We start from the raw sequence: 25,224 nt of genomic DNA on the forward strand, positions 1-25,224 counted from the left end.
AAGAAATGAAAACAAAGACCACTTACTGTAAGAAAGGCTGACAGTGACAGTAGGTGAATCAATGTGCTCACTGATTCCATATTTGTTCTCAGCTCTGACTCTGAACTGGTACTCCAAGCCAGTGGTCAGCTTCATGATCTTCATCGTGCAGCGGGCTACAGCTGAAGAGACGTCCATCCAGTTGGCTGTGGTTGTTTCTCTCTTCTGGATGATGTAGTTGGTGATGGGACTGCCACCCTCATATGCTGGTGGAAGCCAATTCAGACTAACGCTGTCTTCTGTGACATCAAACAGTTCCACAGGTCCAACAGGGGCACTTGGGCGATCCAGAACCACAATGTTTACAAAGGACTTGGTTGTGCCAGTGGAGTTGGAGGCAGTGATATTGTAGCGTCCTGAGTCTCCAGCTATGCTCTCTCGCACAGTGATCTTGATACTGTCAGGGGTAACTTCATAGTTGAACCTCATTGTTGACTTGAGCAGCACATTATCCTTGGACATGGTGACTTTAGGCAAAGGCTTGCCTGTAAGGGGGATCTCACACTTGAGAGTGGAGGCAGCTCTTACATATACTGTGTTGTGGGGGAAGTCCTTCATGTTGATCTCAGGAGATTCTAGAATAAAACAATTAATTAGCAAATATTTATAGCGGGGCAAATTTGTTTCAATATTATTTAATTCAAAGTTAATTTCCTTATTGTGTTGAGTAATACTACGTTTATAGTATTTTTGTGAGTCCTCATTGGGCTCACATTGTTCTTTTCAATCAGTATGCAACTTACCAAGCTGATCTTTGAGCAGAACAGGGGTGACCATTTCCTTAGCATCACTGAACCCAGCAATGTTCTCAGCTTTCACTCTGAAGAAGTACTCAGCATTCTCCCTCAGACCAGACACTGTTAAGTGTATGGACTTGGTTGTTCCACACTTAACCCACTTCTCCTGGCCTTTCTCCAGAGCTTCCACTAGGTAGCCAGTGATTCTGCTGCCTCCGTCCTGTTCTGGTTTGACCCAGGCCAGGGACACACTCTCCTTGGCAACATCAGTTACGCCCAGTTTTGGTGGTGGGCTTGGTTTCTCTGGGGGAAAAAAACAGTTCAATTATTTTTTTGTTTTTTTTAGATATTTGGAGTTTATGTTTTGCTTTACAATAAGATGTAATGTTAGCAAATTCAAATTCATTACCTGAGATCTTTGTTCCCTCCTTGGTCTCTGCAGGAACACCAACACCATACTCATTCTCGCCTGTCACTCTGAAGTAGTAGACTCCTCCCTCTGGCAATTCTGACACCTTGTATGTGAGTCTGTGGCATGTGCCAGTCAATCTCGTCCAGCCTTTCTTGCTTGCTTCACGAATATCAATGAGGTAGTTCTTGACTGGTCCTCCTCCCTCATTCTCAGGTGTGTCCCAGGTTACAGTAGCAGAGGACTTGGTCACGTCCTTCACCTCTACATTAGCAGGAGGTCCAGGGGAGTCTAGGACTCTGACATTGAGTGTCAAGGAGGAGGTTCCGGCTACGCTGGACAAGGTGACAGTGTATTTTCCTGAATCATTGCGAGTTGCTTTCTCTAAGGTAATAGAGGTGAAAGTGTCTGTAGTATCAATGACAGCACGGACTCTAAGGTCAACATCAGGCTTAGTCCATGTAGCGTTGGGAATGGGTTTGCCCCTGAAAGGTACTGTCATGGTAAATGAGCTTCCATCTCTTACAATAAGAGTCTTCCTCATGTCATTACTGATGTCAAAGACAGGCTCTTCGGCTTTTTCTTTGGCAACTTGTTTGTCTGACTCAGGACTGGGCTCACTGATTCCAATCTTGTTAATGGACTTGACAACAAACACATACTCAGTCCCAGGTGTCAATCCCACCACTGTAAATTCTGTGTTTTTGGTGTTTTGGACTCCAACAAACCATTCATCATCCATTGACATCCTGTACTCTACTCTGTAACCAGTCACAGGTGCTCCACCATCGAACAGTGGCTTATTCCATGACAGGGTGACTGTGGTCTTTGTTGAGTCAATGAGCTTAGGCTTAGCAGGAGGTGAAGGCAGGAACTGTGGGTCTTCAGCCTTGGTAAGTGGGCAAGGAGTGCTTGGAGCACTGAGGCCAGCAGAGTTCTCTGCAAAGACTCTGTACTCATACTCACATCCATCACGAAGGTGAGATGCTTTGACTCTAAGGTCATAAACAGGTTTCTTATGTACACGGCACCAGCGAAGGCCAGTCTTCTCCCGCTTTTCAATGACATAGCCAGCGATACTGCTGCCACCATCAGAAACAGGTCTTTCCCAACAGATGGTCATTGCCTCACTGGTAACTGAAGTTACCTGAACATTAGTTGGAGCTGCAGGCACAGTAAATGGATCCATGGCCTTTCTTGGGTCACTCTCCAGGGCCTCACCATCCCCGTATTTGTTGACTCCCCTGACTCTAAAGACGTACTCATTTCCTTTAAGCAACTTGGTCACTTTACAGGTGGTTGCCTTCATGTCACCATGAACAAGAGTCCAGGCAAGGCGACTGGTCTCTCTTTTCTCCACAATGTAATGCATTATTTCAGCACCACCATTCTCCTGAGGAGGTCCCCATGTTAGGGTGCATTTCTCTGCTGTGAGGCCAGACACTGCCAGAGGACCTGAGGCAGGTCCAGGTCGGTCCAGAACCTTACAATTTATAGCTACAGATCTTGTCCCTGCAACATTGTGCAGGGTCAGGACATACTGACCAGAGTCCTTCCTGATAGTGTCTCTGACAACCAGTGAGGTTGTGAAGTTGGTTGAGGTTATTTCACACCTGGCCTTGGCCTCAATTTCCTTCCCATCTTTAGACCATGAAACAACTGGGAGTGGACGGCCTGTGATTTCAGCGTCAATTTGAATGATCTCTCCAGCCTTAATGACAACCAGCTGTCTGAACTTATCTTCAAGAATAATAGTTGGAGGGTCTATATCATCCTTGACTGTGATAGGACCAGTGTTCTCAGATGGAGCACTCATCTGCTCTGCAGAGTTCTTGGCAATGATGTGGAAATCATATTGGACATCTTCTGTAAGGCCTGTGACATCATAGTAGGTATCTTGCAAATTTGTGAAGTTGCATTTCAGCCAGCGGCCATTGGGAAGTTCCATGCGTTCAACAATGTAGCCAGTAATTTTTGTTCCACCATCATACTCTGGCTTTTCCCAGAAGAGGGAAACTGAGGTACGAGTAATGTTGGTGACTCGAAGGTTACATGGAGGTGCACATGGATCCCTTGCTGCCACAGAGTCACAAGCCTTAGTGCATGGACCAATGCCAGCAATATTCTCAGCATAGACTCTGAAGTGATAAAACAGTCCTTCTTCTATTCCTGTCATCTTAAACTGGTTTTCAGTCAGAAGACCTCTGTTCACCTTGGTCCATAAGATACTGCTTTGGTCTTTGCATTCTATATGATAACCAATAACAGGGCTTCCACCATCACTTGCAGGCTTGCCCCATTGCACGAGCATGCCATACTTGGTAGCATGAGCAACATGAAGATTGGTTGGAGGGCCAGGAAGCTCGAAAGGATATTGAGCAATAACAGGAGCTGAGTCAATGGCAGAACTCTTACCATAACGGTTCTCAGCTGCAATGCGGAACTGGTATTCTACTCCCTGAGTGAGACGAGACACCTTGATTGAAGTCCTGGCTACTGTGGCTGAAACTATTTGCCATGTGGTTGTAGTGGTGTCTCTCTTCTCCACCACATAGTTGTTAATCTGGCATCCACCATCATAACTTGGAGCATCCCAAGATAGAGACATGAAGTCAGCGCTCACCTCATCAAACTTAATGTCGCTGGGTGGACCAGGTTTATCCAAGATTACAACTGAGACTTCAGCTGTCTTGGTGCCAACTGAGTTGGTCAGAGTAATCTCGTACTTTCCTACATCCTCCTTGGTAGCATCTTTGATGAAAATCTTGGATGAGGTTTTGGATGTAAGAACATTGACCCTTGTTGTCTGTTTAAGTGCATTGCCATCCTTTTTCCAGGAAACCTCAGGATCAGGTCTTCCTTTGAAGGGAATATCAATCTTCAGGTCATCACCTGCCTTTACACTGTAGGTGTTGAACACCAACTTAATTGTAGGCGCCATTGTGATGTCCTTTACCACCACAGGGTTAGCTAGAGGCTTGGCATCACTTCTGCCTTTATCATTTACAGCAAATACCCTGAAGGAATATTCCTCTCCAGTTGCAAGTCCATCAACAGTAGCTTCCAGTGCTTTGACTTCACTGCATGTCGTCCATTTGTCATCTCCCTTGGGCTGCATCTCCACAATATAGTTTGTAATTTTGCTGCCTCCATCATAATCAGGTTTTTCCCAAGAAAGGGTAACAGTATGACGAGTCACATCAACTAAGACTATCTTACCAGGAGGCAAAGGAGCCTCAGACACCTTCACTTGATCTGTGGAGGCAGGCAGACCTACTCCCAGCTCATTTACGGCCAACACACGGAAATAGTAGCGTCCTCCCTCCTGCAGATCGGAAATAATGTAAGAGTTTCTTACACAGTTGGTGCAAACACTGGTGAAAGCCATTCTCTTCTGCTCTCTCTTCTCCACAATGTAGTGTGATATCTTAGCCCCACCATCAATGAGAGGGGGTTCCCAAGAAAGAGAGACAGAATTTCTCTTTACATCCTTAACCTCCAGGTTGATAGGAGCACTTGGAGAGTCAAGAATTCTGACATTGATGAAGGCTGACTTAGACCCACTGAGGTTCTCAAGGGACAGTACATATTTACCAGTGTCGAATCGGTCAACATTCTCGATCAGCAGCATTGTGTAAGAGCTTGTGACCTCAATCTGGGCACGCTCATTCAAAGTGCCATCAGCTTTTGACCATCTGACCTCAGGCTCAGGCTTTCCTCTGATCGGCACAAACAAACGTAAAGTGGCAGTGGCACGAACATTGACCATCTTTCTCAGGTCAGAATCTAATTCGATTTCAGGAGCCTCCAGCTTCTCTGCAGCGATCACAGATCCAGGTAGGTCAACATGCTCTCCTACTCCTTCGCAGTTAAGAGCAAAAATGCGGAAGTTGTACTCTGCATTCTCTTTAAGTCTTTTTACTGTGTAGTGTGTGGTCTGGACACCAGTGTGTGATGTGCAAATGACCCACTCATCATCAGCTGCCTCCTTCGTTTCAACAATATATCCTTGGATTGGTGCTCCACCATCATATATTGGCCTAGACCAGGACAGAGAAACTGTAGTGCTAGAATGGTCCGTGACTTTGGGGTTGTTTGGAGGTCCTGGTGGATAAGTTGCATCACATGCCTTGATGTATTCGGTTGGAGCGCTAGGCTTACCAACACCAGCAGCATTTTCTGCTGAGATCCTGAATTCATAGCAGTGGCCCTCTGTTAGACCAGAACATCTAAATCTCAGGTCACTCAGCCTCTTCTTGTTGCACTTAGTCCATCTAATGCCATCCTTATCACGTTTTTCAAGAACATATCCTTCAATCTCAGCTCCTCCATTTTCTTCTGGTCTCTCCCATGTAAGTACAATGGAGTCCCTAGTAATAGCACTTGGCTCTGGAGTGGATGGCGCACTGGGAGTAGTAAACGGATTACGTGCAATAACAGGATCAGATTCTAAAGGCTCACCAACGCCATATTTATTCACGGCAGTGACTCTAAAGATGTATTCATTGCCAGGCAGCAGTTTAGTGATTTTGTAGCTGATAGCCTGTATCTTTGGCTCAACCACGGTCCATGACAAACGACTGGTCTCTCTTTTCTCAATTATGTAATGAGAGATGCTCGCTCCACCATCATGTGAGGGATGGTTCCAGTGGATATAACATTTTTCAGCTGTGACTCCTTTGACTTCTAGAGGGCCATCTGGAGGACCAGGTCTATCAAGAATTTTAACATTAACTGGGACCATCTTGACTCCACCCACATTTACAAGTTTGAGGACAAAGTGGCCACCATCTACTCTGATGCAGTCCTTGACTGTCAGGATGGTACGTGTAATTGAAGTTTTGACCTCCATTCTTGGTGTTGTTTGGTCAATCTCCTTTCCATCCTTTAACCAGATGACCTCAGGCAGAGGCTTGCCAGTATAGTCAGCATCAATGACAAATGTCTCACCAGCATTAACAATAGTCAGATCTTTGAATTTAGAGTCCATGGTGGCTCCTGGAGCCTCAATTTCATCTTTGGCAGTAATTTCTCCTGTTCCCATTGAAGGACGGCTGTAAATACCGGCAGCATTTCTGGCAATAACTCTGTATTCATACACACAATCCTCAGTCAGACCAGTTAGTGTGAACTGAGTATCAATGATGTTAGTGAAGCTGGCCTTCATCCAGCGGGTATCTGGGTGCTTCTTCCTCTCAATCACATACCCAGTGATCGCACTTCCTCCATCATACTGAGGTCTAGTCCACTGGAGTGTCACATGGTTTCTAGTGATGTCAATAGCCTCAGGAGTGCCTGGTGGATCACAGGGATCCCTGGCTACTGTGCTATCAGAGACCTTGCTAACTGGGCTAAGGCCAGCAATATTCTCAGCATAAACTCTAAATTCATACTCAATACCTTCTTCCAGCTCTGTAGTCTTGAAACGCGTTTCTGGGATTAGAAGCTTGTTAAGCTTAGTCCATAAGAGGCTGTTCTTTTCTTTTCTCTCGAGGTGATAACCTAGAATGGGGCTACCTCCATTATTGTTGGGAACTTTCCATTCAACAACCATGTTATCCTTAGTTGCAGCAGATACAGCTGGCGTTCCTGGAGCAGCGGGCTCACTGAATGGATACTGAGCAATAACAGCTGGGGAGACAATGGCAGAACTCTTTCCATATCTATTCTCAGCAGCCACTCGGAATTGATACTCAACTCCAGTCTTTAAATTGCTGACTTTGATGGTCGTCCTGGCAATAGTAGCAGAGACAATCTGCCATGCGGTTGTGGTGGTGTCTCTTTTCTCCACAATGTAGTTGTTGATCTGACAACCTCCAGTGTACTCTGGTGGCTCCCAGGAGAGTGTGGCATAATTTGAGCTCACCTCCTCAATCTTTACAGGGCCTTTAGGTGGTCCAGGCTTTTCAAGAATAATAACAGTAATCTCCTCAGTAGCTGTTCCAATATTGCTGGTAGCTGTAATGGTGTATTTGCCAGAGTCTTCCTTATTTGCATCCTTGATGGTCAGCTTGGTAGATGATGATGTGCTGGATACATTTAGTCTAGTTGTCTCTTTTATAGCATGTCCATCCTTTTTCCATTCAACCTTGGGAACAGGGCGTCCAATCACTGGAATCTCAATTTTCAGATCCTGTCCTTGCTGTAAACTGTAAGTATTGAATGCCATCTTGAATCTGGGTTCAATAGTTACATCTTTAGCAGTGACTGTTGCTGCCAAAGGCCTGGGATCACTCTTGCCCTTCTCATTGAAAGCTGAAACTCTGAAAAGGTACTCGTGTCCTGCACTTAGGCCAGTGATAGTTCCCTCACAAGTTTTTGCTATTGTAGCCACCACCCATTCTTCTGAGCCCACAGGCTGCATCTCAATGTAGTAGCCCATGATCCTGCTGCCTCCATCATGGTCAGGCTTCTCCCATGAGAGTGAAGCATTTGTTTTGGTCACGTCAGTCAAGGTGACTTTACCCACAGGTAGAGGAGGCTCAGAGGTCCTCACTGCGTCCTGTGTCTCCACTGCCTTTCCTACACCAAACTCGTTCTCTGCTAACACTCTAAAATAGTAAATAACTCCCTCAGTGAGTCCAGTGATGCGGTAGCTTGTTTTTGTGCACTTGTTGTCCACATTAGAGTAAACATTCCTGTTGGCCTCACGCTTTTCAACCAGGTAGTTCTTGATTCTTGCACCACCATCAATAAGAGGAGGCTCCCATGTCAGATTGACACTTTCCCTCTTAATATCTTTTACAGTTAGATTCAGAGGAGCCCCTGGAGTGTCCAGAACTTTAACAGAGACAAAGGCTGACTTTTTCCCAGCGCTATTTTCCAAGTTAATGATGTATTTTCCAGCATCATATCTGTCACAGATGTCAATGGAGAGCTGTGTGTAATCTTCACCTGTCTCTACTTGAACTTTACTGGGAAGTTCTGAATCCTCCTTTGCCCAGCTGATCTCAGGAGTTGGACGACCCTTGAATGGAATGCAGATTCTCATTGAGCCTCCCGCCCAAACAACTATTCCTTTCCTGAGCTCTGAATCAAGTATCACCTCTGGAGAATCAATCTTATCCAAAGGTTTCAAAACTCCCTGAATCTCAGTGGGTTCACCAACACCAAGCTTGTTGATAGCACATATACGCACCTTGTATTCCTGGTGCTCTATCAACTTGGTGATTCTAAACTTGGTAGCATTGACTCCAGATGGTGGTGTGCAAATAGCCCACTCTTCTTCATCAGCCTTTGTAATTTCCACAGCATATCCTTGAATCTCACAACCACCATCATAGATAGGTCGATGCCAGGCCACAGTAATGGAGTCTTTAGCTGTGTCTACCAACTGTGCATTGGTAGGACAGCCTGGTTCAAAGGTGGGGTCACAGGCTTTGAGGTAGGATGTAGCTGGGCTTGGTTGACCTACTCCCGCTGCATTCTCAGCAGAAACCCTGAATTCATATTCATGGTCCTCAGTCAATCCGGTAACTCTGAAACGCAGATCTGTCACCCTGCGTTTGTTGCACTTGGTCCACCTCACTCCAGCTCTGTCTCTCTTCTCAACAATGTAACCAACAATTTCACTGCCTCCTGTGGCTTCAGGACGGTTCCAGCAGACAGTCATGGAGTCCCTGGTAATGTTGGTGATCTCAAGCTCATGTGGTGAGCCAGGAGGAACAAATGGATTCCTCATGATAACTGGTACTGATTCAAGAGGTTCTCCCTCACCGTATTTGTTGACAGCCATGACTCTGAAAATGTATTCATTGCCCTTCAACAGTTTTGTAACCTTGAACATGGTAGCTCCACAGTCGCTGGAAACCACAGTCCATGCTAAACGGCTGGTTTCTCGTTTCTGTATAATGTAGTGAGAAATGCTAGCTCCCCCATCGTGCCTGGGTGGCAGCCATGACAGTGAGCACTTCTCCTCAGTCACATTGCTGACAGTAAGAGGTCCCTCTGAGGGACCTGGTCTGTCCAGCACCTTCACACTGAATGGTACAGTCTTAGTTCCAGCGACATTAGTAAGAACAAGTGTGTACTGTCCACCATCCACTCTAATGGCATCCTTAACAACTAGCAAAGCCTTAAAATCTGTGTTTTTGATCTCAGCTCTTGCCGAATTTTCCACTTCAACACTTCCCCTGAACCACTGAGCTGTAGGAATGGGCTTTCCTCCCACACTAGCCTCTAGACTGAAAGTCTCTCCAGCATTTATTACAAGGGTCTGGTTGTACATAGGATCTGTCTCACACTTGGGTGGTTCAACCTCATCCTTGGCAGTGATGGATCCTGTGCTTTCAGAGGGCTTGCTGACAGCACCAGCTGCATTCCTTGCAATTACCCTGAAGTCATATTTACTTTCCTCTGCCAGGCCTGTTACTGTAAATTCTTGTTCAATGACATTTGCAAAGCTAGCCTTCATCCACTTTCCCTCAGGTAGGTCACGTTTTTCCACTACATAGCCAGTAACTAAGCTTCCTCCATCATATGTCGGAGGGGTCCATCTCAGCTTGACTGAATGCCTAGTCACAATCACAGCCTCAGGATGTCCAGGAGGATCACAAGGGTCACGGGCCACATAAACCTCAGACACTTTGCTGCATTTTCCAATGCCAACGATATTCTCAGCATAGACTCTGTATTCATACTCAATGCCTTCCTCAAGAGGAGTAGATTTGAACCTGCAGTCTTGGATAAGCATTTTGTTTATCTTGGTCCAGAGAATACTGTTCTTCTCTTTCCTCTCAAGATGGTAGCCCAAGATGACACTGCCGCCATCAGATGGAGGTTTGTGCCAGTCAACTACCATATAGTCTTTTGAGTATGAAGAGACAAAAGGTGTTCCTGGTGGGCCAGGCTCCTGGAATGGATACTGTGCCAATACAGGCTCTGAGTCAATTGCATAACTCTTTCCATATCTATTCTCGGCATAGATTCTGAACTGATATTCAGCACCTGTCTTCAGATTGCTCACTTTAAGCGTGGTTCTGGCCACAGTGGCAGATACAACTAACCAGTTAGTAGTGGTTGTGTCTCTCTTCTCCACTACATAGTTAGAGATTGGACAGCCTCCTGTATATGTCGGAGGTTCCCAGCTAAGAGTCATACTCTCAGCACTGATGTCCTCCACCTTGACAGGTCCTGTTGGTGGTCCTGGTCTGTCAAGGGTAATCACCTCAATAGTGGCATCCTTTGAACCAAGAGTATTTGCAATATTGATGCTGTACATGCCTCCATCCTCTCTGGTTGCATCCTTAATGGTTAAAGTGGTGTGATTTGCCGAGTCAGTGACATTGACTCGGGTAGTCTGCTTAAGGGCAGCTCCATCCTTGGTCCAAGTAATGGTTGGTTTTGGATGCCCAGCGATAGGGACTTCTATCTTGAGGTCATAACCCACCTGGACACTGTAGGTGCTAACTTTGGGCCTTACCGCAGGCTCAATAACAAGGTCCTTTGCTACAACTGACTGAACCAGTTGTCTAGGTTCACTTTTGCCTTTATCATTTACAGCCACAACTCTGAACTGGTACTCCTCTCCCTTGAGAAGGTTTGTAACAACAGTTTCTAATGCCTTCACACTAGCACACAATGACCAAGCCTCACTATCCTTAGGAGCAAGTTCAATTTCATAGTGACTAATCCTGCTGCCACCATCATTTACAGGCTTTTCCCAGGCTAGAGTTACAGTGCTACAAGTTACATCAACAACACTGACTTTACCAGGGGGCTGAGGCTTCTCAGAGATTTTAATTGGATCTATAGTTTTAGCAGGAAGACCCACACCATATTCATTCTCAGCCAGGACTCTGAAGAAGAAGATTCCACCCTCTGGAAGAGGCTCAACCTTCCATGACATCCTGTTGCAGGTGGTGATGGGAGAGTAAACTTTCCTGGTACTCTCTCGCTTCTCAACAATATAATGCTTAATCTTTGAACCACCATCAAGCAGTGGGGGCTCCCATGTGAGAGTAATTGAATTCTTGGTAATCTCTTTCACTATGAAGTTAGTTGGTGGACTAGGTGAGTCCAGGACTCTAACACTGATGAAGACAGACTTCGTCCCACTGGCATTTTCCGCAGTCAAGGTATACTTGCCGCTGTCAAATCTGTCAACATTCTCAATGACAAGTGAGGCATAGCTGCCTGTATTGTCAATCAGGGCTGTGTCTTTAATCTCGCCCTCAGCCTTGCCCCATTTCACCTCCGGGGCTGGACGGCCTCTCACAGGAACGAAAAGCCTTAGAGTGCAAGCTGCTCTGATATTTATCATCTTTCTCATATCATTATCCAGGTCAAGATCAGGGGCCTCAAGCTTTTCCTCAAGAAGAATTTTTCCTGGAACATCAGCATGCTCACCAACACCAACTTTGTTGATAGCACATACTCTGAATTGGTACTCATGCTTTTCCAGAAGCTTTCTCACTGTAAACTTGGTATCTGTGATTCCAGTTGGAGGAGTGCACATAAACCACTCATCGGATGCTCCATTGCAGGCTTCAACAATATAAGCCTGAATCTCACAGCCACCGTCATAGATGGGTTTTCCCCATGTCAGGGAAACAGTGGACCTAGTTGAGTCCACCACCTTGGGGTTGTTGGGTGGGCCTGCTTTGAATATAGGATCAAGTGCTTTGTAGTACATTGTTGGTGCACTAGGTGTGCCAACACCTGCAGCATTCTCGGCAGCAACTCTAAATTCATAGCTGTGGTTTTCTAGGAGCCCTGTTACTCTGAAGCGCAGCTCACTCACTGTGCGCTTGTTGCATCTAGTCCACCTCACGCCATCTTTATCACGTTTCTCAACAATGTATCCTTGGATGGGGCTGCCACCATCCTGAGTTGGTCTCTCCCAGGTCACCACCATGGAGTCTTTGGTTATTGTGGAGACTTCTACCTCTGTTGGTGGGTTGGGAGTGACATATGGATTTCTTGCTATCATAGGCTCAGATTCTAGAGGCTCACCAACTCCATATTTGTTCACTGGAATCACTCTGAAAATGTACTCATTACCAGGAAGAAGTTTTGTGATCTTTAGATTTAGTGTCTGAACTTTTTGTTCAATTACAGTCCAAACCAGTCTGCTGGTTTCCCTCCTCTCAACAATGTAATGGGAAACATCGCTACCGCCATCTTGCAAGGGCGGTTTCCAGGAAATGGAGCATTTCTCACTGGTAACTCCATAAACAGAAATGGGACCTTCAGGTGGACCTGGTCTATCCAGGACCTTGACATTAATGTTTACAGATTTCTCTCCTCCAACATTCTTGACCAGCAGAGTATACTGACCTCCATCAACACGGATCGCTTCTTTAACAACTAGACAAGCTATAAAGTCTGTGTTCTTGAGCTCTAACCGAGCTGCCTCTGTAATCTCTTGGCCCTCCTTAAGCCAGTGTATTGTTGGCACAGGCTTGCCATAGACAGCAGCCTCGAGCCTGAATGTCTCTCCAGCATTTAGCACTACAGCCTGTGAGTATTTAGCTTCCAAATCAATCTTTGGTGGGTCAACCTCATCCTTTGCAGTAATAGCTCCTGTTGAATCAGATGGCAGGCTTAGGACCCCAGCAGCATTTCTGGCAATGACACGGAACTCATATATTTGATCTTCAGTTAATCCTGTAACAACAAATTCAGTCTCAATGACATTAGCGAAACTGGCCTTCATCCAGCGTCCAGTCCCTTTCTTCTTCTCAACCACATAGCCTGTGATCTTAATACCCGCATCATACTCGGGTTTGGTCCATCTGAGAGTGACTTTATTTCTTGTTACGATGACGGCCTCTGGTTTTCCTGGTCTGTCACAAGGATCTCTGGCCACTTGCATATCACTCACTTTGCTGGCTTTGCTAAGGCCAACAATGTTTTCAGCATAGAGTCTGAATTCATATTCAATTCCCTCCTCAAGACCAACAACTTTGAATCTGGTCTCTGGGATGATTTGTTTGTTCTGTTTCACCCACAGTATACTGTTTCTTTCTTTGAGCTCTAAGTGGTAGCCCAAGATTTTGCTTCCACCATCATTACTGGGTTTCTCCCACACAACCACCATTGTCTCCTTAGTTGCTGACTGGACCACAACAGAACGAGGTTGGCTGGGCAACTCAAATGGATACTGAGCAACAATGGTATCAGAGAGCAGAACTGAGGACTTGCCATATCTATTCTCTGCAGCAATCCTAAACTGGTACTCAGTTCCAGTCCTCAGACGGGCTGCCTTAATAGTTGTTCTGGCCACTGTAGCTGAAACAATCTGCCAGTTGGTGGTAGATGTGTCTCTCTTCTCAACAATATAATTGTTGATGGCGCAACCACCATCATACTCTGGTGGATTCCAGGACAGGACTAAGCTGTCAGCTGTGACTTCATCCATTTTAATTGGGCCAGTTGGAGGACCAGGCTTATCTAGAACAACAACACTGAGGTCTGTGGATGCCTCTCCAGCTGTGTTGGTTAGTTTAATTGTGTAAGTGCCTACATCATCCCTGCAAGCATCTTTAATAACCAGGAGAAGATTTGTGTCTGTGGCTTCAGCATTAACTCTTGTTGTCTCCTTGAAAACAACACCATCTTTGAGCCAAGTTGCTGTAGCCTTGGGGCAGGCAGCATAGGGTACATCTATCTTCAGATCATCTCCTGCTAGCACACTAAATGTGCTGAATAACAGTTTGAATGTTGGTGAGATGACCAAGTCCTTGGCCACAACTGGAACACTGAGAGCACGAGGGTCGCTTACTCCCTTTTCATTGGTGGAGATGATTCGGAACATGTATTCCTCTCCCTGAGTAAGGCCACTTACAAGAGCTCTATTGGTTTTCACCACCATAACCTGAGTCCATTTATCACTGCCTTTACCCTGCATTTCAACTATATAGCCTGTGATTCTGCTTCCACCATCATGGTCAGGCTTTTCCCAACTAAGTGTGACACTGTTGCTGGTTACTTCACAAAGGGACACCTTGCCTGGTGGTAGAGGCCTCTCTGACACTTTAATTGGTTCCACAGTCTCCACAGGGAGGCCAATGCCATATTCATTCTCAGCCAGAATTCTGAAGAAGTACATCTTTCCTTCCTCCAGCTCTCCAACTTTCCAACTGGACTTATGGCAGCTGGCACACACTGTTGAGTAAGCTTTTCTGGTAGACTCACGCTTCTCCACAATGTAGTTGCGAACTCTTGCGCCACCATCAATGAGAGGTGCATCCCAAGTAAGGGAAACTGAATCTCTAGTGACCTCCTTGACAATCAGATTCTGAGGTGCTCCTGGAGTATCCAGCACCCTAACATTGACATAGGCTGTCTTGCTTCCTGTTGCATTCTCGACAGTCACCATGTATTTACCTCCATCAAACCTATCAACATTGTCAACCTGAAGAGTAGTGAATGAAGGGGTAATTTCAATGTTGGCTTTATCAAGTGATTCTCCATGCTCTCTTGACCATTTTACTTCAGGTGCTGGTCTTCCCTTAATAGGGACGAACAGTCTTAGTGTGCTACAGGCTCTGATGCAGACCACCTTGCGCAGCTCTGCTCCAAGTTCAATTTCTGGAGGAAGCAGTCTGTCTTCGGCCTTCGGGGTTCCAGGAACAGCAGCAGGCTCACCCACTCCTTCACAATTAGTGGCACAAATGTTGATTTTGTACTCTTGGTTTTCCTTCAGGTTGGTGATGGTGAAGGAAGTGGCTGTCCATCCCTTCTTGGGAGTGTGAATAGTCCACTCATCCTCCTCTGGTAGGCATGTCTCTACAATGTAACCAGTGATTTCAGAACCACCATCGTAGACAGGTTTATTCCAGGTGAGGGTGATGGAGGACTTGGTTGTGTCAAGTACTCTGGGGTTCCCTGGAGGACCAGGTTGGAAGATGGTGTCTACTGCTTTGTAGAATGGACTTGAAGGACTAGGCTGGCTCAGACCAGCATTGTTTTCAGCAAGAACTCTGAATTCATACTCATGTCCTACTGTGAGGCCTGAGACCTTGAATCGCAGGTCGGTTACTGTCCTTTTGTTGCACTTCACCCAGCGCAAGCCAGTTTTATCTCTTCTCTCAATAATGTATGTGTTTATTCTGCTGCCTCCATCATGTTCAGGGCGCTCCCAGCAGACGACCATTGAGTCCTTGGTAATGGTGGTGACTTCGGGCTGATGTGGTGAATCACTTGGGACATAGGGGTTGGTACAAATGACAGGTTCAGACTCCAGGGGTTCACCCATGCCATACTTGTTAACAGCCATGACTCTGAAGATATACTCATTGCCCTTTAGAAGCTTTGTGACCTTGAACCTGTTTGCCTGAAGGTCGGTCGCCACATTTGTCCATGCCAACCTACTGGTCTCCCGCTTCTGAATGATGAAGTACTCGATCTTGGCACCGCCATCATGTGTAGGATGTAGCCAGTTAAGAACACATTTCTCAGCAGCAACATCAGTGACAGTAAGAGAGTCTGGTGGTCCAGGTCTGTCTAGCACCTTGACATTGAATGTGAACTTGGCAAAGCCACCGGGATTGCTGGCAGTAAGAATAAAGGAACCGCCGTCCCTCCTCAGAGAATCTTTGTTTGTTAGAGTTGTGTGGAAGTCAGATGTTTTTATCTCTATCTTGGCTGTATCCTGAAGCTCCTTTCCTTCCTTGGTCCATACCAGGGATGGAATTGGCCTGCCAGTAACACTAGCTTCCAGCTTGAAAATCTCTCCTGCCATGACAACCACATTGCTGCTATATGATGCATCAACATCAAGTCTGGGCTCTTCAATGTCATCTCTGCATGTGAATGCTTCAGATGACTGGGATGGAGCACTAACGGAACCAGCTGAGTTTCTAGCAGTCACACGGAATTCATAAGTTGCATCTTCAGTCAGACCACTGATTGTATAAATCGTTTCCTGGATGTTGTTAAAGTTGGCTTTAAGCCAGCGTCCATTTGGCATCTCTCTTCTCTCGACTGTGTATCCAGTGATAGAAAATCCACCATCTCCCTCTGGTTTGGTCCATGAAACTGTCACCTCATGTCTGGTGACATTGAGTGCCACAGGCCTGCCTGGTGGGTCAACAGGGTCCAATGCATACATAGGATCAGAGGCTTTGCTTGGTTTGCTGAGACCAGCCATGTTTTCAGCAGTGACACGGTGTTCATATGCAATTCCATCAACTAGACCTGTTGATTTGAAAATGTTTCCCACAACAAGAGCTTTGCTGATCCTTTGCCAAAGAATACTGTTTTTCTCTTTTCTGTCCACATGATAGCCCAGGATTGCACTTCCTCCATCAGAGGAAGGTTCATTCCAACTCAAACTCATAGCATCTTTGTTGAAAGATGTGACGACAGGAACACCTGGCTGCCCTGGCACATCAAATGGATAGGCAGCAACAACTGGTTCTGAAACAAGGTATGGTCCAACTCCATATCTGTTCTGGGCTCTGACACGGAACTGATATTGGGTTCCAGTGTTGAGACGGGCTGCTTTGAATGTGGTTCTGATCACTGTAGCTGCCAACTCAACCCATGAAGTACCAGTAGTCTCTCGCATCTCAACAATATAGTTGTTGATTGGAACGCCACCATCATTCTCGGGAGCCTCCCAGGACATGAGAACATAATCACATGAGACCTCCTCCAACTTGATGGGACCAGTAGGAGGGCCTGGGATGTCATGGACCAGGACTGTGATTGTCTCAGTCAATGTCCCCAGCATGTTCTTTCCTGTAATGGAATACTGGCCCCCGTCAGTCCTCTTGATTTCATTGATATTGAGAACAGTTGATGTTAGTGTGGTTTCAGTGTTTATTCTTTGTGTCTCTTTGAGTACTATGTCACCCTTCTTCCAAGAAACAAGAGGTCTTGGTTTACCAAGCACAGGAATCTCCACCTTTACACGGTCTCCTGCCTTTGCGATGACGGTCTTCTGATAGACTCCACGCAGGTCAAAGGAAGGTGCAGAAGTCTGTTCTTTAATAACAGCAGGCCTGCTCTCACGGGGGTCACTCCTTCCTGATGCATTGACAGCCATTATGCGGAAAATGTACTCAGCACCCTCAATCAGATCAGTGACGGTGTAGTCCAGAGCCTTGATAGTGGTAACATGGACCCAATTGTCACTGTCCTTCTTTTGGGCCTCAATGACATATCCGGTGATTAAGCTGCCACCATCATGCAAAGGCTTGGTCCATGACAGACTGGCACTGTCAGCTGACACATCCGTGACATACAAGTTCTCTGGTGCAGAGGGGGCTTGGGACACCCTGATTGGCTCAGGGGATTCAGCAGGCTCACCTACACCAAGGTCATTCTCAGCCGAGACACGGAAGTAGTAGTAAGCTCCCTCTTCAAGGTCTGGGAACTTGAAAGAACACTTCTGCCAATTGGTGCTAATTACTGTGTAGGCTTTCTTAGTGGCCTCTCTCTTTTCAATTATATAGTTATGAATCTTAGAACCTCCATCAATAATAGGGATCTCCCACTGGAGGGTGATACTGTTCTTAGTGATCTCTCTAGGTTTGAGGTTGACTGGTGGTCCTGGTGTGTCTAGAATTTTCACATTAACAAAACCAGTCTTCTTTCCAGCGACATTCTCAAGACAGAGGTTGTACTTTCCAGCATCGTATCTGGTGCAGTCAGGGATAACCAGGAGAGTGTAGGACTCTGTAGTGTCAATGTGTGCACGTGTTTTCAAGTTTGTATCATCTTTGCTCCAGGTTACTTCAGGAGCAGGACAACCACGGATGGGAACAAACATACGTATGGAAGCACGGCACCTGACCACCAGGGTTCTCCTTAGTTCAGCATCGAGCTCAAAATCTGGCAGCGTCTCCTGGTCCACTAGTTCAATAACCTTTTCAACCTCTGCAGGCTCACCAACTCCTTCTGAGTTTACAGCGCTGACTCTGAAGTGGTATTTTCCTCCTTTTTGAAGTTTACCAATAACATATTCAGTAGCTTTCAATTGGTACTGTGTCTCCACCTCCCAGTCATCATGCCCTTCCTTTTTGTACTCAACAATGTATCCATCTACTTCAAGACCACCATCATAATGGGGTTTGCCCCAGGCAAATGTGGCTGTGGTTTTTGTTGTATCCATTATTCTGGGGTTGGAAGGAGGACCAGGTGGATCTAATAAATAAAATAAAAAGATTTCAAACAGGTTAATGGAGGGCTTTTTTAAACTAAGTCCATCATGCAAATGTGTCCATTATTCCTGTATGCAACTTGATTTTTAAATGATAAAAGTGTACTTTACTTACACACAATGTCCTTGGTCATTACAGGGTGTGATGGCTCACTCGGCTCACCAAATCCAGCCTTGTTCTCTGCAGTGACTCTAAACTCATACTCAACTCCCTCTGTCAGGCCTTGCACCTTAAAGCGCAGGTCAGGGACTGACCTCTTAGAGGCTCTCACCCATCTCATTCCTCTTCTCTCTTTCCTTTCTACACAATATCCTCTGATGTCACTTCCTCCATCTCGTACTGGTCTCCTCCATGAAATGGTGATAGCATTTCTACTGATGTTATCAATTTCTGGAACTGAGGGTGGACCTGGTGGGCCTAGGGAAACAAAATGTATATATACATTATTTAAACCTTTGACTCTTGTATTCATGGTATTCATGCTTTGATATTTTGCCTTTGTCAGGTAGTTTTCTGATTATCCACATCTTCATTACTTACATTTCTTTTTATTTCATGCAATAATTTTTAAACATAAACCATATAAACTTACCGAAACTGTCAACCATTTTTACTGGACCAGACTGGCTTGAGTCTCCAGTGCCATACTGGTTCACAGCACATACTCTAAATATATACTCGTTGCCCTTAATCAGCTTGTGTGCTACATGTCTGCAGTCCATGACATTTTCAGCTAGCTTGGTCCACTGCAGGCGGCTGGTTTCTCTTTTCTCAAGTATGTAGGACTTGATAGTGCAGCCTCCATCCTCGTCTGGTGGAAGCCAGGTCAGAGTACACCTCTCAGCTGAGATGTTACTGGCTTCAATAGGGCCTGGAGGTCCAGGCACGTCTAGAACCTTCACCTTCACACGTTCTTCCTTGATGCCGAAAGGGTTGCTGGCAGTTATGGTGTACTCTCCTGTGTTCTTTCGGCTTGCATACTTGATAGCCAGACTGGAAGAGGTAGGGGTGCTAGTGATGGTGACAATGTCAGAGGTCTTGAACTCGCGGCCTCCCTTTGACCAGACAGCAGTGGGGGGAGGTTTGCCAATAATCTTGGAGGCTGTGACCACGATGGTATCTCCTGCCCTGACTGATACACCTTCCTTCATGTCTGGGTCAATAGTTATGGTTGGGGGCTCTGTATAAGGGATATAAATAAGTGATTTAGTGATTGTCTACAGATCTTAAGTTAAAGTTATAACAACAAGACTTTTAAGACATTGCATTATAAAAACGTTTTAATTGCCAAATTCCCCAATTTAGTTTGGTGCTCAGCTTACCGTACTCATCCTTGCAAGTCAAAAGCTCGGTAGACTCTGAAGGAACACTTATAGCCCCTGCAGAGTTCTTTGCTCTGATCCTGAACTGATACTGAGCTCCATCTGTCAGGTCAGTGACGGTGAAGGCACATCCTTGGATGTTGACATGATTGGCCTTCATCCAGGCCTTTCCTCCAGTCTCCAGCTTCTCCAACATGTAACCAGTCAGCTTATGGCCACCATCGTATTTGGGAGCGGTCCAGATCAGAGTGACTGTGGTCCTGGTGACGCTAATCACCTCAGGCTTGCCAGGAGGATCTAAGAGAACACACAATAAGTGTGTTAAAAGCATTTTAGTATTTTAATCAAACTTCAGAGATGTCATAAGATTTTTTTTCTCACAATAGAAAAAATGCTGTTTACTAACCAATAGGATCCAGGGCGACCACAGCCTCAGTGCCCTTGCTTGCCTTTCCTAGGCCAGCCACGTTCATGGCCATTACCCTGAATTCATACTCGAGTCCCTCAATCAGGCCAGTGACTCTGACCTCCTTCACTCTCAAAGGAGTCTTACTGGCTCGTTTCCACATTAAACTGTTTCTCTCCTTGAACTCCACATGATATCCTAGAGAGCACAAACCAGTTATGATCATTGCTGTTTACTATTTGATAGGTACTCACGCTGAACTAAAAACTGTTTTCCATTATAGTCTGTTACCAGTTATCGGGGAGCCACCAGAGTCCCTTGGATCCGCCCAGGTCAAGATTGCTGACTCATGGCGGATGCTCATTATTTCTGGAGGAGCAGGAGCCTCAGGCACATCTGGAGAAAAAAAGAAAAGGAGGAATGGGAAGAATTAGTATTCTTATAGAAACAAGACAAACATTGGAATGCCACAAACAACAGTCAAGACACTTCCAGTTATATTGGATAAAAGTAGATATTTTTTGTTAAGATCTTGAGTTAGAATACATTTAAAGTCAGTAATATTCAAACTTCTGCAAATGTGGACTGATCATTATAATGGTGAAACACAAACTGAAAAAGCTAGAATGAAGTTATATTAGGCCAAAATGTAATGAACTTTGAATTATTTTCATTCAACTTGAAATACCACTTTGAAGTGTGATACTCACTGAATGGATGCTGAGCGACGACTGGGTCAGACCTAAGATACTCTCCAACTCCGTACTTGTTCTCAGCAAACACTCTGAAGATATACTCTATCCCATCATGGAGCCGGATCACTCTCATGGTGGTCTTCTGGATGGCTGAAGCCACCGTGGCCCACTTGTTGTCAGTTGTCCTTCTCTTCTCTACAATATAGTTAGACACCTCAGCTCCGCCATCGTCTTTAGGCGGCCCCCATTCCAGGGTGATGCCATCGGCGGTTATTTCGTCAAACTTAATGGGTCCAGTGCAGATACCGGGTTTGCCGACTACCTTAAGCTGGATCTTGCAGTCCTTAGAGTCTGCGCTGTTTTTGACGTTGATCGTGTAGGTGTCTGCGTCTCCTCTCTGGCAGTCTCTGATCAGCAGAGTGCTGATGCCCTGAGATGCCTCCACACACATCCGGCCAGTATCTCCCAGCATCACATCACCTTTCTTCCAGGTCGCAGTGGGGTAGGGTACTCCGATGAGGGGGATGTTGATACGCGTGGTGCTGCCCTCCTTCACTACTTGGCAACCATCGTGCAGATTGCTCAGGTTGCAGTCAGGCTTCACTGAAACCCAAAGAATGTTTTGAACTCAAAAACAGTTAGGAAACAAACATTTGATGTTCTATATTAACAAGAAATATTAATATTTAGCATGATGGCTGAGTCAGGTTGATAACTCACCAAACTGATCTTTGGCAACGGCTGTGAGTTCGGTGGGTGGTCCCTCTCCGGACTCGTTGAGCGCTTTGACTCTGAATAAGTACTCCTTGCCCTGGGCGAGCTCGCTGATGGTATGTGAATTGGTCTTTCCTTTCATGATCTGTTTCCACTTTTCCTCACCTTCACTTTGCTCCAAGATATAAGCTGTCACGTGGCTTCCGCCATCACTGATGGGTTTCTTCCAGCCCACAGTGATGGAGTCCTTTGTGGTCTTCTGAGCTTTGAAGTCCGTCACTGGACCAGGTTGCTCTGAAGGGGCAAGACAGATGATCAAATACTTAATTTGTTGTTAAAAAAAACAAGCTGACAGGGTTATAGGACTCCAGACAACTTCCTTTGTCTCAAATGTGAATAAAACAGATATGAGACTTCCAGGTCCACTTCCAGTTCTCTACCTCTAATGATTTAAAACTGGTTTATTAGAGGTTCCCCATAATATCTGAGAGAAAATCAGGGATTCAGCCTTCGCTAAATATTGTCCTAAGCTGCACCGCACACGACCTTTAAATATCAGGGAAGCTAACCCAATCAAGACTTTTAAGAAGAAGATCAAAACGTATTTCTGCAGCATGGCCTTCAGCTTCCATGAATTCAAAGACCATTATACTGCTTCACATTTTGCAAATGTTGCTAACAACAAAGCTCATTCTTTTCATTATTGAAACACATTTGTTTTATTTCACTGAGACTTCTACATTTACATTTTTCCTTATTTCAAATATTCTAATTGATGATGACTTGCATGTACCTGAGGCGCGGACGCTGCCAGCGGTCTCACAGCCCTCTCCGATGCCGTATGCATTTTCAGCCAGCACTCTGAAGCAGTAAGCCTGTCCCCCTTCTAGGTTGAGGATCCTGAAAGAGGTCTTGGGGCACTCGGCAGACACACAGGTCCAGGCCTTCCTCTCAGCCAGACGTTTCTCTACGACGTAGCTCTTCACTGGGCTGCCGCCATCGATCAGAGGGGCGTCCCATGTGATGCAGGCATGGCTTCTGGAAGTCTCCTTCACAATCAGGTTCACAGGTGGTCCAGGAGAATCTGAGAGAAGGAGAGAGGAGGAACAGGAAATTCCATTGTAGACCTTTTTAGTAGATTCAGATAATGAGTTTTTATATCATGTTTTACAATATCTTGCATCTGTTCAGGTTCAGCAGATCCAGTGATGGACTACACTTACCATGAACTTTGACCACGATGGTGTAGCTCTTTGAGCCACTGCCGTTCTCCAGAGACAGGACATATTTGCCTGCGTCATATCTGTTAACGTTCTCGATCATCAGTAGGGTGTCCCACTCGGACGTCTTGATCAGCAAACTCTGCCTGTCTTTCAGGTTAGCGTCCACTTTGGTCCACGTCACCTTTGGCGCTGGACGTCCTCTCAGTGGGACATAGATCCTCATAGTGACGCCAGCTCTAAGAACCAATGCTTTTCTCAGATCAGCATCCAGCTCGGCTTCAGGGGCAACTGAAGGACACAAAAAAATTGTTTATTAATCCTAGTTTTCTGATCCTTTGCGTTCTTTATTCCATCTATGTCAGAACTGTAGGATTACGTTACAGCCTTGACAGTTAAACGTTCGACTGAAGTAATTTAACAACTTCACCATCTAAGAAACATATAACTAATATAAGCAAAAAAAAGTAAGCATGTTTTAAAACACCAGAATTCTTAACAATTATTCATTAATGAACAGCAAAAAAAAAAACACATGTCCTGTTGCTAACCAGAAAATACGACCTGTGGACTGAACATCATCCATTCAGAGATTTGAAAATTCAGATTCAATGGCTTCGTGCTTGGAGGTTATTTATCAAAATAAATTGGTGGAACATACTCAGGATGTCCTTGGCCATGTGGTTTCCAGGGATCTCACTAGGCTCACTGAAGCCGATTCTGTTAACGGCGGAGACTCTGAACTGGTACTCTGTCTGATCCATTAGGCTGGTCACTAAGAATTTGGTGGCTTGGAGCTTCTTTGGGACGTTGCACTTTGTCCAGTTCTCTCCATCCACTCGCTTACTCTCCACCAGGTAGCCGATGATCTCACAGCCACCATCGTATGCTGGTTTGGTCCAGCTCAGGCTGATGGAGCTCTTGGTGGAGTCCACTACCTTGGGGAAGGCAGGAGGGCCAGGAGGATCTGGAGGGTGATAGGGTCACATTAGTTAGAGAATAATCACAGAGTTTGTTTGAAGGGGTTTTTAAAGCATTTACTCACAGACAGGGTCAACAGCCAGAGCAGCATTGGAGGCGTCGCTGGGTTTGCCTAGACCGGCTTTGTTAATGGCAATAACTCTGAACTCGTACTCTGAGCCCTCGGTCAACTGAATGGCCTTGATTGATCTGTCAATGACTGGGCGTCGGTTGACCTTGGCCCAAGCCAGCTCGGTGGCCTCACGTTTCTCAACCATGTAGCCCAGGATGGGAGCCTTGCCATCGTTGGCAGGGGCCTTCCAGCTCACTGTCATGGAGTTCTGGGTGATGTTTGTGATGACAGGGGGCTCACTTGGTCCAGGAACATCTGAAGAAAGGGATCATCAGTGTTGGAGTGGACAGGTGGTTTCATAAAACAAACATGTGTCAGTATAGTAAATATGGAGAACATTCAGAGTTATTGTAACAGGCCGGTCAATGAATATTGCATCGACTAGAGATTGTAAATTTGGAAATGTTTATGTTAGAATGTCTGATAATACCAGAGGAAAACAGTAGTCATTAAGATGTTTATCAAACCATATAAGTTGTTGAATGCCCCCAAAAAAAAAAACATAACTTTTTTGGCTAAATTAATCTTGCTGTATTTTACCAGAAGGCGTATATCTAAGGTTTGTCTTCTGACTCCACCCAAAAGCACAAACTGATTTGATTGGATGTCTATGAGCCAATGGCATGGTTCTATATCTTCTTAAATCGACTACTGTAAAGCCTCACCATGAAATAAGACACAAATAATTTGTTCCTGCATGATGTTTGACATAGTTTGAAGAGTACTTAAACTGTGTTGAAATAAACTTGAGATGCTGATGTTTCACGGTTTGGTTTACACGGCTGAACATACCATAAGGATTCTTGACCATAACAGGGTCAGTCATGATGATGTCTCCCACACCATACTGGTTCTCAGCACTGACTCTGAACTGGTACTCGTGTCCTTCAATGAGTTTCTCTACTGAGCAGTCTGTGATGTGTCCATGGATGTTAGCTGTGACCAGTGCCCAGTTAGCCCTGCTGGTCTCTCGCTTCTCAATAATGTAGTTGGTGATCTCAGAGCCGCCATCTGCAAGCGGGGGCTCCCAGCGCACCTTTACGCGGTCTGCAAAGACCTTTGCAATTTTCACTGAAGCTGGGGGGCCTGGTTTGTCTGCATGGAGGAAAGAGGAGGATTGGCTTCTGTATTTGTTTTTAGGCAATAAGACCACCAACAAATCATCATTAAATCCAACTTACCGAGCACCTTGACCTTGATGGTAGCATACTTGCTGCCGTTGATGTTCTCAGCTGTGATGCAGTAGTCTCCAGATTCCTTTCTGGTGACGGAGAAGAGCTCCAGCAGGTGGACATGTTTCTTCTGGGCCATCTTCATCCCCTCAACGAGTACCAGAGGAACACCATCTCTCTTCCAGCTCACTTTGGGCAGCGGCTTTCCCCACACCTCAGCATCAAGGGAGACGTTCTCTCCGGCTTTCACCACGATCAGGTTCTTCATTTCAAGACCAAGCTCCACACGAGGAGGAACTGCACAAA

At 45.6% G+C, this 25,224-nt stretch overlaps 1 protein-coding gene across 1 annotated transcript in view; it reads right to left on the minus strand.

The window, feature by feature from the left end:
* Window positions 1-25,224, minus strand: part of LOC132987189 (titin-like) — a 200,247-nt gene that overhangs the window by 26,628 nt on the left and 148,395 nt on the right. Inside the window, exons 200-215 of the mRNA XM_061054086.1 lie at window positions 24,928-25,215; window positions 24,539-24,841; window positions 23,699-24,001; window positions 23,315-23,620; window positions 22,657-22,944; window positions 22,227-22,517; window positions 21,440-21,727; window positions 20,735-21,322; window positions 20,316-20,420; window positions 20,025-20,222; window positions 19,619-19,915; window positions 18,889-19,476; window positions 18,411-18,713; window positions 1,186-18,279; window positions 783-1,079; window positions 27-614 (exon numbers count right to left, since the gene is read on the minus strand). Coding sequence (XP_060910069.1) covers window positions 27-614; window positions 783-1,079; window positions 1,186-18,279; window positions 18,411-18,713; window positions 18,889-19,476; window positions 19,619-19,915; window positions 20,025-20,222; window positions 20,316-20,420; window positions 20,735-21,322; window positions 21,440-21,727; window positions 22,227-22,517; window positions 22,657-22,944; window positions 23,315-23,620; window positions 23,699-24,001; window positions 24,539-24,841; window positions 24,928-25,215 — 22,125 coding nt within the window. The remainder of the gene's footprint in view (window positions 1-26; window positions 615-782; window positions 1,080-1,185; window positions 18,280-18,410; window positions 18,714-18,888; window positions 19,477-19,618; window positions 19,916-20,024; window positions 20,223-20,315; window positions 20,421-20,734; window positions 21,323-21,439; window positions 21,728-22,226; window positions 22,518-22,656; window positions 22,945-23,314; window positions 23,621-23,698; window positions 24,002-24,538; window positions 24,842-24,927; window positions 25,216-25,224) is intronic.

The sequence above is a fragment of the Labrus mixtus genome, chromosome 13 (genome assembly GCF_963584025.1).
Source record: "Labrus mixtus chromosome 13, fLabMix1.1, whole genome shotgun sequence".
In the NCBI taxonomy this organism is placed as follows: domain Eukaryota; kingdom Metazoa; phylum Chordata; class Actinopteri; order Labriformes; family Labridae; genus Labrus; species Labrus mixtus.